The following is a 17492-nucleotide window of genomic DNA, read 5'->3' on the forward strand; positions in this document are numbered from 1 at the left end:
TTGAAGAATTGTTCTTATTGTTTAATTATCTAGTTGTATTCTCTCTCTTTTTTTAAAAACTATTTTGCAGCCATGATGGCTCAAAGATTAGATTCACACGCTACAACTGGGAAATTACCTCAACCTCAGTCTTGTATAAATAAACAATATTTTTAGAGAACAACACGCCGTTCTTAGCATTTGTCTGTTCGTGGGCTGTCGTCCGATGACGCAAAACAAGCCACAAGCGCTAAGATAATGTGAGCTTTCTGGAACTGTCATCACGGACCCGGATTCTTTTTACGTCGCACTGACGCCAGACATCTCGTGCTACGTTTGAGGTCTTCGTAAACGCGGTAATCCAGAAAGGAATATGCGCAAAAAACGGCTTTCCTTCGCTTTACACAAGCACTCCTCTACTTTTATAAACAGCATTATATGACAGCATACGTGTTTTAATAGTTTATTGTGTTGTTTGGATTATCCAGGCTGTTTTGTCGATTCATATTCGACAGATACACATTATTTAATCGGGATTTTATCGCTAAACTTGGAATCAATTTAAATGTATTTATAAGATATATATTCAAGTGGAAGGTACAAAGAGGCATTTGACAAAGGAAAATAACTGAAGAAGTGATTGGATTTCTCTCGCTGGTTCCCCACACACCTACATTTCCGATCGCCATGAAAGTAATCACCAAGCAAGGTTCCTCCCTAATCAACAGTCGAAGCTGCCACATTGAAGAGGAACAAAACGGCAACTTGACAGCGCTTTCCGCACTCGCTCCTCTTTCTCCGGGCTAGTCACTGGATTTCAATGTTCAGCCTGCGCTTTGTAAGTATACCAACTAGCCAGACATCAACGAAAAGTGGCCTATTTTGTACACGTTAGCGGGGTTGTACTGTAGTTTCGAGCCGCGCTACACATTAGACTGACACGGAGATTTAGCATTAGCAGTTAGCTCAAGTAAGTTCTAAGAGTGTGGAGCACTATGCAGCCACGTTAACCTTAGCATTAAGCCGTTAGCGGCGTTTATTTGACACTATTTGAGGTCGCCGTGCTTTTGTGGTTACTCTCACCAAGTTGTTTAGGGTGGCGTTATGCCGAAGAGCGCCTGTCATTGCACAACCGCCGTGGCAATTACTGAGTAATAGGGGAAAATGTCGAGAGTGGAACTAGCATGCGAGCTAACAATGCTACATTGCTTGCTATCAGGACCGGGGGCAAAGAAGAAAGCTATTTTCCGGTCACGACTAACAGTAATTCACATTATCCTCGGGCTTTTGTTTTCATTCGAAGCAAATCTGACACGGTCTCACCATGCTGTAATTGTTTAAAACTGAATCAAGTATGTCTGTTTCAGTAATTCCGGTCAACAATTGCTGTAGATAACGCTAGCCATTAGCTCGGGGCTGATGGGGATAAAAAAACGAGCCTTTCCTAGTGAATTTAACGTGCGACGTTCAGTGGTTGGTTGGATTAAGTATTCAACGGTCGTGTTTCGGTGTTGACATATTCGATTTTGTGTTCAGGTGAGTGTTTTGTGCTTGTGTCTGCGATTTCCGGCGCGGCTAAAATGGTTAGCTGGCGAACGAGCTAACTGCCTTCCGCCCTTTGTGGCAAATCTTGACCCAGGACATGGTTGACCTATTTCGTGTCATATTTAACATTATACCATGCTTGTATGTTAATAACAACACATAAAGGAGCAGCATCGCATGTTCATCATGTTTTGGTAGCATATGTGCAATGAATCTAATAGGAATGTGTGTAAAATTCCAAAGATTACACGAGTTCAAACGATGTCAGACAGATTTTGAAAACATGATTCCAAGTAATGTGTGAGTCATTTTCCTGAGATCAATTTTGTTGAAAGTGATTCAAACTTTCATTTCGTTCTTTATCTTATCTTGTTGAAATACATAGGAAGAATGAATTAATATATATATAAAAAGGCATTTGTAGTTGATGAAATTAGCATACATACACCATAAATGTGATTTATTGCTAGTCAGATTAGCATTAAGCCTGGTTCCTAAAATGTGTCTGCGGATTGACCAATTTCCATCAGATTTGGCAGAACCATAGACAAAATATATACACAGAATATATAATAAAAATGTGTTTATGATTTAAGGGGTCATTGTCAACTATAATTTGGGAAATGTTGTCTGAGTTGTTACTTGCTCTTTTTGAGAAATTTCAGTTGTGATTGAAGAAAAGGGCACGCGTTCTTTATCATTGATAATGTTGTCTTATGTGAATAATATGGTTGTATAAATGTAACGCACGTTTATATCTGTGCATATACTTTTTAAAACCATCTTTCGTGTAGAAATGTGCTGTGCACTAGGTGTGTCCTTTACAACACTGTGCTAGGCATAAAGCACTCCGGCATATAGCCATGTGGGCTGAGGTGAAAGGAGGAAATGTACTTGGAGAGGAAGTTGACTCGAGCAGCTGTGACACGAAAGGCCCAGCGCATTCCCATGCCTCTCAGTTTTCAATGTATGACCTTCCAGCGGAGTCCCCCTGGTCAGTAATCATTTCTGGTGTGTAGCTTGCGATACTGGATATGCGCATTGAAGATGAAAAAAATTGCACAAAAGGGTCTTTTGGCGTAATGGCAAGCCAAGGTGAGTTTTAATTTTTAGGAATACAATTTCAGCCTACTTATGCGTCCGTGTTTAATATTATCATAAACATGGTACTTGGCGAGTCAAGTATTTTCAGTGGTGGTCCTTGGTTATTATAAAGTGTGAGAACCAATTTTTAGTATCTGTGTATCCAAAGCACTGCTACTGTTGTTGTACTTGCTGAATGAAACCTTTAAGCCGATGCGATCACCTTAGGCCATAACAGCTGAGCCATCCAAGAGGTACAAACCTATCATTCATCACATCCGTAACGAAATTACCTTCACAGAATGGTTTGTTGCACTGTAACCACCTGCGGATATTTGAGTAACAGATGGGGAAGAGTGACTCACGCAATGAACTATAGTTCCATTAAAAAAAGAGTGACATAAGATGTTCTTAAACATTTATGTACAAATGAAATTGCTGCTTTCGTCACCTCAGTGTTTGTCAGGCGTATATGGCCCTCGAGTTGTCGTACACACCGTCAACAAACTTTCCAGTTGTTAAGCAAGCAGAGCGGAAGGCCCTCATTCGTGGGATGCCTTGCTGTAAAACAAATTCCCTTTACCCGCGTGTCCTGTTTTTGATACCCAACGGTTTACTTTTATGGCTACGTTTAGCATCATGCTTAGCTGAAACGAGTAATTGAATAATTCATTGATTTTTTTTAAAATGTTTACGTCAAATCTCTACTTGCAAGATTCACAGGGATCATTTTTGGGAGTTTTTACTGTAATGTTGAAAGGTCAACATAGATTATATACATTACAGTAACATGATAACAGGAAGAGTAGGGCTGGGCAAAAAAACAAATAAAATCGATCAATCGTCATTTTGAAAATCGAATTGTTGAAAATGTGCTCAATCGTGAAATAGAATTTTGTCTTCTGGATTATTAAATTGTTGTTCTTATGTTCTGTTACATCCAGATGCTATTATGAGTTGTCGTTTTCCACAAGTGGCAGAATGCTGGATGGGTGGTTTACAAATGAGCTACCAACTACTTAATTGTGGCAATTAAGCACAAACCATGAATGTTAAATTCATGTTAAAAATGATTTAGAATCAATATACTTTATTGTTGTCTAAACATTTTGCACAGGAATTATTTTTGAATAAACAAAACCTTTGTTGGGTTGATTAGATTAAAACTGATTCAAATCATAATTTCCTGACTGACTGAAAATATCTAGATTTTATTTGTCGGCCATATTGCCCTGTCCTAAGTTAAAATATCGAAGTAAGCATATATGACCATTTTGAAATATCACGCCGTGCTGGTTTGACAAAATATCACATGCCTACTCTGAAAACAATTGAGTATTAGTCCAAACTAGTGGCCCAAGTTTTGTTGTTATTACAAGCCAGTAAACGGAAGGCGATAGAGAATTCTGCGTAGCCATGGCCACCTTGTGCGTTTCATCTGCTTTTGGTTAATGAATCGTGCCCTTCTTAGCACAGTGTTCGTTTACGGTTGTTGCCACAGCGCTGCAATAGAGCAAAGGACCGTCTCAGCGTCACTGGCAGCGTCTGACATACTGACGACTGATCTAGATGCTGCTGCACAGCTCCCTGCTGACACTAAAGCAACAGGTAGGAAAGGCGGTGGTGATCGTGTGAGCGCTCGGCTTCGAAGTATCTCTAAAGTTCCTTTCAATGCCAAAACATTTTATAGTGCAATTAGAGCCGTTGTTGTCAGCAAATGTATGTCGCTGTTGGCCTTTACGTGTTCCAGGCAGTGTTGTCGATTCGGAGCAACTGCGGCTGAGAGACTAGCGGGGTGGTTGCACAAGAACGAGTTGTATTTTCCCGTTGCCACGGCAATGTTTGACTTCACGCTATTTTCCTCATATCCTTAAGGAGCTTATTAAATGCGTGAAATGTGTGACTACTCGCAACGCAACCCCAAGCTGTGAGAGTGGCCGTAATCGCAAGATGATAGCTTTGATACCGACGCACGCGCGCACAGTCCTTTTATGACTTTCTTAATTGAGAGGTTTTAATTTGGAGATTAATGTGTACCAGTAAGAAGTTGCTGTGAAACCACCAATCGTTAAAAAGTTCTGCCGTCAGCTGTAAGTTTGGCTCTGTGTGATGGTTTCAAAAGCACTTCTCTGATCCCTTCACAGGGGATACCTAAATTCCCTACAGACGCATTTGTTACCACCACTGAGATTATTGTTGGTATAGCAACAGGCTTTCTCCCCCCATGTGGCTGTCAGAAGGCCAAGTTGGTCTCTAAATGTCAGGGAAAAAAATATGGATGTCACAGTGGAGCTAAGCAACCCTTCAGCAACAATGTGAGCTTGAGAAACGTTCTCAGTCGTCGTCTTTGTTGCTGTGAGTTTTCTGATCTAGCACAGCTTTTATGGTTTTGGCCATTTAGTTCTCTGAACTCTTAGTGCAAAATTTGGAGTGAAATTGATATTTTCGTTTCAGCATCGTCCTCTGCAATTCCATTGTTTTGAGTTATTCGATTAATCGTTTCCGCTCTAGTTTAAAATATTTGTGGGCCTTTACTTGCTTTACGGCATAACTGACCAAGTAAAACTTGCATGCTGTATTAATACCAGCCAACGATCTAAATCTAAATCAGATCGTCTCTTTTTTTTGTCTTAAAATAACATGCTGATAACATCCTAATTTATGGAACCCGACGTCCCAAAAAGATTGATACATTCTTTGGCAGATTAACACTTGTCAGGTGAAAAATAATACATTCAAAAATAGTGGAGGGCGCCCTCTTAGAAGCTTGCCTTTTATAATGACCAAGTTGCAACATCGTCTGTGGTTGTTTTGGAATGGTTGAGTTTCAACAGTCACTCTGTAATCCATTGCATTTCTTGGAAGGTGTTCAAACTAAAACTAGTGTTGAATATAGTTGTTTACATTATCCCATAACCTAAATGTGAATGAGTAACGTTGTCGTCTGTCATTTCTCAATCTATGGCGATCCAAATTGTGCTGCTATTTGGCATCTCGAAGGTAGCAAGCTTGGACCTCTCGCTGCCTCTACAAGCTCGAGCAGCCCTTTGATCGTCCCACTTGTTATCTGGGCCGTCTCAAGAGACCGCTAAAGAGTTTGATAAGTGGGTTTTACGTTTGTGAGTGTGCGGGGGGGGGGATGTTTGTCTTTGTCATAGAACTCGGGACGGTTGTGTATTAACTTGCCTCATTCCTTTCATACACATTTTAACAGACTTCAAACCCGGAATGACTTCAAGGAAAGACGGAGAAGAGTTTACTTTTAACCTGGTGTGTTGAAAAGCAGATCGATGATAGGATATGGATGTCAAGCCCTTTTTCATACCACAGGCTGTAATTTTTTTTATTATGACTTTGAATTTATAGCTTAGTCAGAGTATTGTGAGGATTTAAAGCCAATAGCAAAGTCATCAGACGGTAACTTTAGGATGCTGTGCAGCCACAAAACAAACTTCAACTATTTGATGAGTACATTTGTTATGAACTGCTTTTAAAAGTCCACCGGTGACCTAGCTCAATGCATCACCCTGTTATTTACGGCATAAACGCTAACACGCAAGCTAGAAGTTGTCAATTATTGTCGTTATATTGCGCAAAAGGGAAGTAAAGGTAATGGGTGCAATTGGCAAGGTGGGGAAAAAAGCTCTCAAGTTGCCATGCCAACATTTGTCTTGCCCCGAAAATAACTTGTTTGCTTTTGGAGGCTACAGGATGTATTTGAAGAACACAGAAGAAAGCGGGGCAAAATGTATGTTGCACATTGTGTTAAAAAAAAAAAAACACCAACAACTTTTGACACCGTTTTCAAAATGGGCCTTGCCTCAGAACATATTGTATTTACAAGTCGCACTTTTGTCACCCTCCCAAGTTTCTTTTGGCCTGAGATGAGCAACATCACTACTTGGGGGAGATGTTATTTCACTTAAAGAGCATCCTTCACTTATAAAACATGTCAGCTTTTCTTGAGAGTTGTCAGTTCCCTACTCAAATTTGAACCATCGTTGCCGATGCAATAAAAATACAAATGAGCTTTCACAACAAAACGCTGCCAAAACATACCAGTGCAATCGGCTTCCTGACAAAAGGGCCATGTTTTGTGGTTCAATAAAATATACTAGGGTATTGTCTGCGGCGCCTCGAAAAACAGATCAAATAACCAGCTAGGCATGGGATGAGATCTCGTAACTCCAGTGTCTCTTGGCACAGTTAAGAAATGTGAACGTAAGGACCATTTTGGCTACGATCCAGAGATCCCACCCTCGCGGGCAAAAATTTATAACCGGCGTCTCATCAAGGTTGATGTCTGTCTGTTAGCTAAGCGAAGCTGCAAAACGGTAGTCTGAGATGTCCCTTTGGAAAACATTTGGGGAACGCAGTTGTTATGTCATCTGTCAGCCATCAATATGCTTTGCTCCGATTCCATTCCCATCAGTTGTGTTGCTGTCAAGTCGAAATTGGGTTAACGTTCGTCACACACGCTTGACAATCCATTGCCGGCGGGTGTTTTGCCTCGACTTGTCTTTCGCTTCCTTCACTTGACACGGTTACCTGTCACTCAAGACACTTTCCGTCTCGCTTTTTCACATTCGCTTTCACATACATTGGTGCATCAGTGGCAGAACAGGTCGGAGACTTGTTTGTTTGTTTGTGTGTGAGTACACGGTTAGAGTTGATTCATATTCAAAAAGATCAGGTTTTTTGGATCTAGTCTAGATTATTTTTGGTTTAGAAATAAATGTCCTTCATAGATTGACTGCACAAGAGGCAGCTTCAAGTGATATTTTGAGGTTTCTAGCACACACGAGTTGCTTTTGTTGGTGCTCTACGTGTGAGCACATGGTTCGAGAATCTATTTGGAGGTGAGATCTGCCCACCCCCGACAGTCGACAACACCGACGTCATAGCGAGCAGCCAGCCAGGCCGCCGAACAGGTGTGATCCTCGGCTTTGTCTCAGGCGTCTTTAATCTATGCGTACGGCTCATCGCTTCCGGATACATTTTGACAGCGCCGTAATCCCGGGCCTCTTTGAACCTTTAGACATCTTTTATTCAGTACTAATGTCCATGCAAACATGTACGCAAACATGGCTCGGTGACATCTGGCCAAATAGTGTTTTTTTTTCACCGTTATTCTTGTGGTGGAAATGTCAACACTTGCAACGCACGGCGCCTATCAAACAGGTGTCTCCAGTATGTAGGGCACAGGTATCAGAGACGTTATCTATGCGGGTCAGTCCCTGCTGCGCCGACTCCAAGGAGAACGGGAACTTCCTTTCTCCTCCTCCTTTTTCTAGCCTCCTGCTTGTCCAACCTGCAACCAATGACACCCTCCCACCCCTCCCTTGCCCTATTGACTCACCTCCCACATGACAAATTAACCCTCCAGCTGCTTGATTAGTTGTACAGTCTGGTCATGCTCGGTCTGGATCCAGACAAAACAGGAGCCAGACTCTGGCACAACCCTCAGACCAGCAGACAGGGCAGGCAGTTATTGGGACACAGAAAATGGACCGAGACATTACGTTTTGTAACTGTACCTTACCAAATAAACATTTCTCGTCGAGACACTGGTAGTATTTTCTTCCAAGCCTTATGGCCTCAATCCAATCAAGACTAGATACTTTTTTGAATTGACGTTCACGGTGGTCAAATACAGGACACCTTAAGAGCAACTTATCGAACCTTAGTTTTAAGTTGGTCCCGTTACTATAAAACATGAGTTTAAATAGTATTTTGGACGTCTTTCTTCTCGTGCGACCCAGTGGCGACTTAACCTAAAAGGATGAGTTTGCAGTTTCACAACACCCCTGCCCTGGTTCTCATTCTGTGGTGACACTATCACTATCACCTGTTTAGGTTTGCACGTTCTTTCCTGCCCTGAGATAGTGCGGGCCTCCTTATCGGCCAGCGCAGCCTCTTTCGGCTCTCGCACAATTCTCCCTTTTCACTCTCAATCGCTTTCTGTTCTTTCTCTTCAGTCGCTGTTGATTTTTTTGTTGGAGGCCAGCTGATTTGGGAAACCCTCCACCAATCTGACGGGGCCTCCCCCCCCTCCGCCCCTCTCGCTCATTCTCTCTCACACACACACACACACACACAGATATCGTTGGCCCTTCCCCTACCAGTAAAGCATGTGGTGAGCGCCAAGGGAACTTTCCTCAAGGGACCTTTCACTGGCTGCAGCTGACCTTTCTCCCAGTTTTATTTATACTGTATAGATATTGTGTATAGGACCTCGTGTTAAATGGACATTCGTTTATCTGTACCTGTTACATGTTTAGCCTCTGCGTTTCTTTTCATCAACCATTCTTTTAAAATGTATTCACCATTCAGAACGTAGATTAGTTTTCATTAGTTACGTTTCTATAATCCTTGAAAAAAGGAGAGACTTAAATTAATTACTGAAAACTTTCTACGCCCGGCGGTTGTCGGCGGGGTGGGGGTAAGTGGGGCTTATATTAGTAAAGAAAAGCCGGCTGCCAGGCTTATTAAACGCCCAGACTTGTTAATCGGAATACAAAAATACGTGAGTAAAATATATTCAAGGTGTCTACGGCTACACTTATATGAATTGATTAGCTTGAATAATTCAATTAGGAAAAAAAAAGTCTAAGCAATATATTACATTTTTCCTTCTACACTTAACTAACACATAAAATTGAAATGGATTGATTTGGAAATAAGCCCAACAGTATATTTTTTGTGAACTTAATTTTGTTAAGAACATTGTAGTTTATTTAAAAAAAAAAAATGTTGTTTACAATAATGGCAGATGACATCTAAATAAAACTAGGGCTGCTCGATTTATGAAGAACATATTAATCACGATTATTTTAATTGAAATGACGATTAGGACAATCATTTATTTTTTGGTCCAAAACAAGAAAATGTTAAACGTAAAAAAAATATTAAGACAAATACAATTCTTTGAAACGCTATAATTATGCAGGTTCCTTTTGGACAAAACATTTTTTTTTAAATTCTTAAAAAAAGTACAAATGTATAGATTTAAACAACTCAAAATTAGTATTAATAATCTTTTTTTGACGACTATGCAGATTTTAGTAATTGTGGAGTGTAATAATTGAATGTCAATTAATTGCACAGCCCTATGGTCAACCTTTCAATTATCTGTTACTTGTTTCCTGTGTTGTAAACAAGCTTGTGGCTTCCACAAACAGTGTGACTGTAGAGTGAGGTAGCACTTTCTTTTTTTCCAAGTGATTTGCATGCCTTACCATCAGCGCACTGACAGCGTACAGTTGACCTACTTCTCTGTTTGGAAGCATTTTGAAGTCACTACAGCACAGTCCATCCATGTACATGTTACAGCACGTGTTCAGTTTGTCCCCTATCAGAGCAGCACAGTTTCTAACGAGGTAGCCATCTTTGGAACAAAAAAGCCTTTAGGTCAAATCAATGATTGGATCACATCGGCCGTTTGAAGCTTTGCCCACCCTGTAATCCTCACCTTGTGACTACAGCCTGCGCGACACAGTGCTAAAGTCCAAGCTCACTTCCCGCTCGTAGCGTGAACCACTTAACTACCGTCATGCACCGTTCCCCCGCTCTTCTCTGCCTCCCTACACATATTTCTCCGAGACCAGTTTGTGGCGGCCGGGTTTAGACCGTCAAGGACTTGGCACTGTTGCACACGCTTCTCTGAAGAGCACATGTGCGCTTATATTAGACGGTGATCTTTTGAAAAGGTGTCATCAGTACATAGCTGACTCGTAAATTAAGAAGAGTCAATCATGGTGGGTTTTTTTGCTTGTTTTTTAACACTTATGGTTAAATGAAAGTAAACAAACACTTGAGCGGTTCAGAGGCCTCCGTTGATGTCTGAGCATAACGGGCTTTTGTGTTAAAAAAAAATAACAGCATTCTTGTTTTCATTCTTACTGTGTAATATCCCGCTGTATGAAAAATGGAACTAAATGTAGTCATTGGCTTGACTTTGTTGAAATAATCCCTAACTCTTGTCTCGCTCTTCTCTCGACAGGCTTTCTGTGTTAACTTGGGCCGTACCTATATGGCGTGTTTGAGCGGGGAATTTTGCCAGGCACAGCACCTCACCACTGTGGAGAAGTGAATCGGCTGCCCCCTGAAAGACTACGCTACCCAGAAACCCCCGTGATTGGCCTTGGAAGCGCTGACTTTGGAATTAAAACAAGAAAAAAAAGCCCCCCCCTGGATAACGCGTAGTCCTCGGCCCCCCTCGACTGCCTCGCCAATACGACAACTCTTTGCTTTCCGCTTTCTCTTTGAACAGCCAATCACAAACAGCTCTCCTGAATGGGGTAAACTGACTCTCGGATAGTCTCTCGATCCTTTTCTTTCTTTTTTAAATATTTTTTTTAAGATTCTTTTACATTTTGGTTTTGTATTATTTTTATTTTTACATCCTGGGTTTTTGTTCCCCGTCCTCTGTGTACGTCACCCTCATTAGTCAACTCGTCATCTCCTTTGTTGTCCTCCTTTTATTTATTCAGCCTTTTACACAAATCTGCCTACTGACTTCTGAGCCAAAAAGTGCCTTTTTGTTTTGTAAGCGTTTAGTATTGTAATTGTTTTGTTTGTTTTCAAGCCGTCTCGCCAACATGAACCGCCCCGCTGCAGTCGAGATAACCTACGAGTGCATGAGGTTCCTCATCACCCACAATCCCACCAATGCCACCCTTAACAAGTTCACCGAGGTATGTCCACATCTGTTCTCGTTATATGAATGCATCTGTTTACGAGAGAAGTCTGGCATCTATATATTTGTTTATTTGCTTTTTTTTTTTTTTTATTCCCACCAGGAGCTAAAAAAGTTTGCGGTGAACACACTGGTGAGAGTGTGTGAGTCCACCTACGACAAGGCTCCAGTGGAGAAGGAAGGGATCCAGGTTTTGGTGAGAGACCACAATGACCCTGTTTAGCGTTTCTTGTTTCTCTCTTTATTGATCATATTTGAACCAGGGGTGTCAGGTGATAATTTTTTTTTAAATCTTAATTAATCGCATGACTTCAATAGTTAGCTTATGATTAATCACATTTTTTTTAATCTGTTCTAAATGTCCAATAAAATGTTTTGTTCCTGAGTTTTCATACTCTTGTTCACATAAAGGTGGGAAAAAATTTACTTATAGAAATGTGACGGCAGCTTTTAGTCACTGATATAGTAATTTCATAATTCATAAAATTAAAAGATGTACTGTACTGTTAAAAAAATGGGTCTGATATTGATTTGTGTTGAAATCATATTTCTGCCACTAGATGGCATAATTCCATTTGTAAGATGTTTGTGACAGCCAGCTCAGTGCATTTTTCTTTTCATATTAAGAGCCATCTAATCTTTAACATGAAGTAACTTGTGAAATTCTGCACATTTTTAAAATTGTAAAATACAACTTGACCCCAGTCTCCACAAACATATACATTATTAAATTTATTACTGCTAAATTTGGACGTGGGCGTGTCTGCTGCGTTGCGACTGGAATTTCCCCAATACAGGCTTTCCAAGTAAGGGATGATCATTAATCGCGCGTTTGAAAAGATTTGTGCCGTTAAAGGAACTTTAAATTAACTAAAAATTAACACCCTAATTTGAACAAATGTGTTTTTTTGTTTCTGCCTATAAAGGACTGGCCCTTTGACGACGGTGCCCCTCCCCCAACCCACATTGTGGACGACTGGCTCAAGCTGCTCAACACCAAGTTTCGAGATGAACCTGGCTGCTGCATCGCCGTGCATTGTGTAGCAGGGCTTGGCCGGTGAGTCCAGAACTGAAAGGAAGTTTAACTTTTCTTGAACTCCATTTTTTGAGGGGACGTCGAAGCAGGACACAATATGATTCGGCTGTGATCCCACCTCTTTGAAGTTAATTGCCTCCACTTCACACCTGCATTGACATAAAAAAAAGAAAAAGAAAGGTACCAGTCGGTGCTGGTTAGCCCCGAGGACAACATGAGTATCCCATGGGTCTGTTCTAAAAATAGCTCACCAGTGATGGGACACTGTGAAGTAGTAAGAAGAACTCAAACAGAAGAAGAATGTTAACATTTATTTGTTTAAACTGAACGTGGTACATTTTTTTGTGTACTAAATAGTCTAGATTTTGTTTAAAAATGGATTGTTTACATTTTTTCAACCAAATATTTCAATTATAGGTGTAATGTTAATACACCATGTTTTTGCCCATGGTTATCATACAGTAATTATCACAATACTCGTTAATACTTTTTCACAACATTGCTTACTTCTTACGCTTCCGACGCGTATTTTTGTTCATAACTCAAAAAGCCCATAAGGTACCGCTGTGCTACATTAAGGTTAACCCGACTATGATCCTCGTTTTCTATCGGGAGCAGCGTTTGCTTTCTTTTGGAGATTTTGAGCTTACTCTCCAGGCAGCGGTGCGTTTCAATATGGCAACTGCCATTGGCGTCATCCCTTTCAAACTCGCTGGTTGCTACAACAACGTTCAACATACTCGAGTTATTTTTAGCGTTATTTGTGTTGGCCTCGACATTAGCGGGACTAGCTGCGCAGGCGGCGGACTCGCCAAACGGCAGAACAAGTTTAGCAATACGCTAACTGCAGTTTACCAGCTTGCAACTTAACGAGATGTAAATGCAACCCGAATGCCATCAAATTAGCACACGCACGTGATCCCATGCCCTTCATTCAACATTTTGCCGTCTTGTGCTCAGGCCATCAGCTGCTGGGTTTAGCTCACTTTATCGAACATGAGAACTGATGGTTCTGCATCAGGGCTGCAAGTCAACCCCCGTAACGCATGTGATCCGTCGGCCGGTCATGAGGTTGTATTGGCGAAGTGCACGCATGCGCCGACTCGATCCACTACAAGCGTGGCAGAGAATTTCACACACGCTGTACTCAGTTTAAGGAAAAAGGGGGGGAAAAAACAAGCCCGCAAACAAAGTAGACAGAAGCACATGATGTGAGCGAGCTTGTAAAAAAAAAAAAAAGAGAAGTCTCCTGACCACAAAGGCGCATGTAGCAAATCAGATGTGTTTGGCATTCTGGATGTTGTATAACCGTCACTCTTGGTTAGTAGCTTCATTTTTGGCTTCCTCAACACTTTTTGTTTTCTTTTTGGGTGCCTCAGTTAGGGCGAGTTCACACCAGCTGCCTTCAACCTTAACTGCCCTCCCTTTTAATGAGGCTTGTCCTCTTTGTTTTGCCACTGTTATCATGCTGTCGTGAGTCTTTATTTCATTATTTTATGAACTATTCAAGAATAAATGAAACATTTACTGGTTGCACATGCGTGAGAAAATTATTATTAATTAATTTTTTTAAATACTTGCGCTGTCTCAAATTTTAGGGGCAGTCTAACGCCCTGGAGCGGGTTTGTAAAAAAAAAAAAAAAAAAGCTTTTATTTTTATTTTTTTACGGTTGTTTTTTTTTATTGTGCATTTGTTGTGTGCAAAATTAAAAAATAATTTGAAATAATTCAACAAAAATATTACAAATCAAATATAGCATTTATCTTCTTAAAATTGCATGAAATTAATTTGAATTTCTAGTTCCTGATTGTAAGATGTCCACAAGAGGATAGCTGATTATTTTCTAACATGACCCAAAAACAAAAGACTTGTTTACATAGCATTGTATTTTGAGCTATGTCGTGCATGGCTGTCGTCTAGGAGTGATGTCATCTGATGGCACCTTTTTATTGGTTGCCGCTAAATGAGGTCACTAGGACCACAAATTCCTCCCAGATGACTGTTTGACCTTCCAGATAATGGATTGCGATCGTGCTGTAATACCGAAATAAATACATTTTAAAATCAACCCCAAATGCTCTTTAATTGCCAAAGATGAAAAATGACATTTTTTTTCTATAGTTAAGTTTTGTAAAAAGATTATTTTTTTTTCAGTTTTAGTTTGTTTTTTGTATTAACTAAACCTCGCATCTTAATATCTCTGTTAATCCCGTCTTTCTCACATTCCATCTCGAATCCTATCCCGCGGGAAACCCAAGGAAATGCCCTGCCAGCGTTGAGATTTGACCTGCCGATGTGCGGTTGCGGTCTTTCTTTTTTTTTTTTTTTTTTTTTTTTCGATATTTATTTTCCTTCCCCGTTCTCTCTCTGGTGAGAAAGCAGCACCCTGTCTTATTGTAGCGCGTGTAGCATGAACCCTCTGCCCTAGCAGGGCAACGCGAACCTGCGCACCCCTGTTGATTTCCCAGGCCGGTTTCCCAGGTTTAAACACCCGCTCCTCCGCCCCCGCCGTCGCACCGATGACGAACCGTGTGAACTGTGGCATTTAATCTTCTCTTCTCCTCCCTCCCCTCTTTGATTCCTGCGCTGTCTGCCCCCTCACCTTGTGCGTCGGAATTCATCCCACCTCTCAGCGCTCCGGTCTTGGTGGCCTTGGCGCTCATTGAGAGCGGGATGAAGTATGAGGATGCCGTGCAGTTCATAAGGCAGTAAGTCAACTTTCTTTGCTGTCGAAGGAAAATGTCTCGAGCCTACGACGGCGCATTAGGGCCACGCGTATAAATATCAGTTTAAGCTCATATTTTGAATCTGTTCTTCCGCAGGAAGAGACGCGGAGCCTTCAACTCCAAACAGCTTCTTTACCTCGAGAAATACCGACCGAAAATGCGCCTGCGCTTCAAGGATCCCAACGGCCACAGCTGCTGCGTGCAGTAAAGCCGGCCCACCAGCACCTGCCTATGCACCTCGAGCGGGAGGGGGGGGGGGGGGGGGTGGAAAACAAAACAAAACGTGGAGAGCGCTAACAGTAATTGTTTGTGATGATTTTGTAAACACTGAGTCATGGTTAATTGAACCGAGAACAAGCGAGTAACCGAATGAAACGAAATTCCGATGGTGGGGGTACACCAGCCGAACCAATGAATGGGAAGGTCAAAGCACACGGACGGGCCCGCCTCCCGGTTCTACTGTCAACCACGGCCCAATAATGTTTTCAGCTAGAGTCCATCCTGTTGTTTAGTTTTGTTTGTTTCTATTTTTCTTTTCTCCCTCCCCCCCCAACACCTCATTCAGCTACAATCGTGGGATATTATACTTCCATTTTGTGAATTTTTTTGTCTTTAATTTTTCACAGTGGTGATGAAAGGATGCAATATTAGAAAATCTGATTTTTATTTCTGCAAACATTTAATTTTATGATTGGAATACATTTATGTATCTTATAAAACATTTTGAGACCTATTGTGACTGTCCGTTTTGGTATGGGGGTGTTTTTTATTTTATTTTATTCTTACTGAAAATGCAGTAATGCCCCCCCCCCCCCCAACACACACACACACACTTTTTCCACTTGAAGTTTCCAGCTTTTATTTGATAGGTTCACAGAGTTTGAATATGTCTGCAATATTTATTCACAAGGTGATATGTGGGGGAGTTGCAAGTTTGGCAGGGGGCAAGGACACCGATTTCCAATCGTTTAATTGTTTTCTTCCTTTTGAGAGCCATGTGTTTATTTTTATTTTATTTTTTATTTTTATTTTTTTCTTGGAGTGCAATAGACTGTCCACCTCAGTAAAGCCCACCGAACTGCCGTGACACCCTGCACACATGCACACTCATCATTTTACGTCAGACGTATACAGGATGAAACTCAGCAACCTCTGAAATAGGTACATTTATTTTTCAGCATAATAGGACTCCCCCGTCAAAAGGTGCACACACAGCCTGATATCCCCCCCACATCTGAAAGGCAAAGTGGATAAGAACGAAAATGGTCAGTTTTTTTTGTTTGTTTTTATATTGTTATTTGTTCCCATTTTAAAAGCATCCCCAGTTCGTATTGGTTCTTTAAAAATAAATAAATTGAATAAAAAGCCATCACGTCTCTTTATTTGACGTCCCACTGCTTTCAAAGTTGTGTTTGTTAAAGGTTGGCTTGCCAAGTAGGCGGTGATTGATCACCTGACAGCCAAGGTGAGTCATCGATGCTTCTGGGGTGTGGAAGTTTTGCAGGTGCCTCCGTTCGTTCTTCCACTCCACTTGTAACCCAGGCCGAAATCACGTGCGATAACGGGAGGCTGTTCGAGCAAAACTGATCACAAGCCAGTCTATGATATGTTCTTATCTTCACCGGCCGGAAGCTGTGCACGTGTCCTTTTCCCTGGTGGAGGGTGAGTCAGCACCACGTACAAAGACCAGGACGACGTGTTGCTGCGAAATGAGTCACGGCTAGTCAATGAGTACATCTGATCATCTGGGTTAAGGCCAACGCTCACATGCGTTCAAAGGGCTCCCTCTGCCGGCCAAATCCTGTCATGATACTTTCGCATGCATTTCAACGGCTCCATCTGCTGGCCAAATCATGTCATGACACCACTAAAAATGGCAAATTACAGGAACCGTCAACTTGAACCAAACGTTTCATTTAGACCAAAACAACAAACAAATAGATCGCTTTCTGCCCTCACTGTATGAGGGCTTTTTTTGTGAGTAATAACGTGTGTGAGAGATGTTTTTTTTGGTGTGTGAATTTTTCTTTCTGGATGACTTTTTTTTGTTCGTTGGGTGTGAGGTTTTTGGATGTTTGAATCAACAATAATGCTAATAAATAGTATAGCGTCATAAAGACACCAAAACAATACTGAGTCTCATACTAAGTCAAAGTTTTTTAAAATGATAGTAATTAGTTGTAGTAGGAATATTTTTACACTGCAAAAACAAAAACAAAAAAAAAACAACTCCCAATATGAATGAGTGCAGTTTTCCACCACTGAAAAGCCCTAATAAAAATACAAATGTCATAATTCTTCAAACAAACCAACAATCAGCCACATATGCTTCAAAACGATGTGTGAAATCAGGCTGATTTATCTTGTTATGTAATTCTTGGTATTATGTTTCAGTTTTGAAGGGGTTGGATTTTGTTTATCAAG

At 41.1% G+C, this 17492-nt stretch overlaps 1 protein-coding gene across 2 annotated transcripts; it reads left to right on the plus strand.

Annotated features, from left to right (window-relative positions):
* Window positions 1-277: 277 nt before the first annotated feature.
* On the plus strand, window positions 278-16437 carry ptp4a2b (protein tyrosine phosphatase 4A2b). 2 transcript variants are annotated; one of them, XM_077547816.1, is made up of 7 exons: window positions 290-817; window positions 10610-10907; window positions 11195-11303; window positions 11409-11501; window positions 12232-12362; window positions 14976-15050; window positions 15165-16437. In XM_077547816.1, exons 2-7 carry the CDS (start codon window positions 10903-10905, stop codon window positions 15274-15276), a joined length of 525 nt encoding a protein of 174 aa, XP_077403942.1. In that variant the 5' UTR covers window positions 290-817; window positions 10610-10902; the 3' UTR covers window positions 15277-16437. The 2 variants fall into 2 exon arrangements, with proteins under 2 accessions (XP_077403941.1, XP_077403942.1); XM_077547815.1 differs by having other exon boundaries at window positions 278-817; window positions 11195-11501.
* Window positions 16438-17492: the final 1055 nt, after the last annotated feature.

The sequence above is a fragment of the Vanacampus margaritifer genome, chromosome 17, assembly GCF_051991255.1.
Source record: "Vanacampus margaritifer isolate UIUO_Vmar chromosome 17, RoL_Vmar_1.0, whole genome shotgun sequence".
Taxonomy (NCBI): domain Eukaryota; kingdom Metazoa; phylum Chordata; class Actinopteri; order Syngnathiformes; family Syngnathidae; genus Vanacampus; species Vanacampus margaritifer.

What these genes read in the sequence shown, in the direction of transcription:
- ptp4a2b (XM_077547815.1), top strand. An exon ending in TGTGTAGCAGGGCTTGGCCG is followed by an intron (nt 12,363 to 14,975) that starts GTGAGTCCAGAA and finishes CCCACCTCTCAG; the next exon opens with CGCTCCGGTCTTGGTGGCCT. An exon ending in GCCGTGCAGTTCATAAGGCA is followed by an intron (nt 15,051 to 15,164) that starts GTAAGTCAACTT and finishes GTTCTTCCGCAG; the next exon opens with GAAGAGACGCGGAGCCTTCA.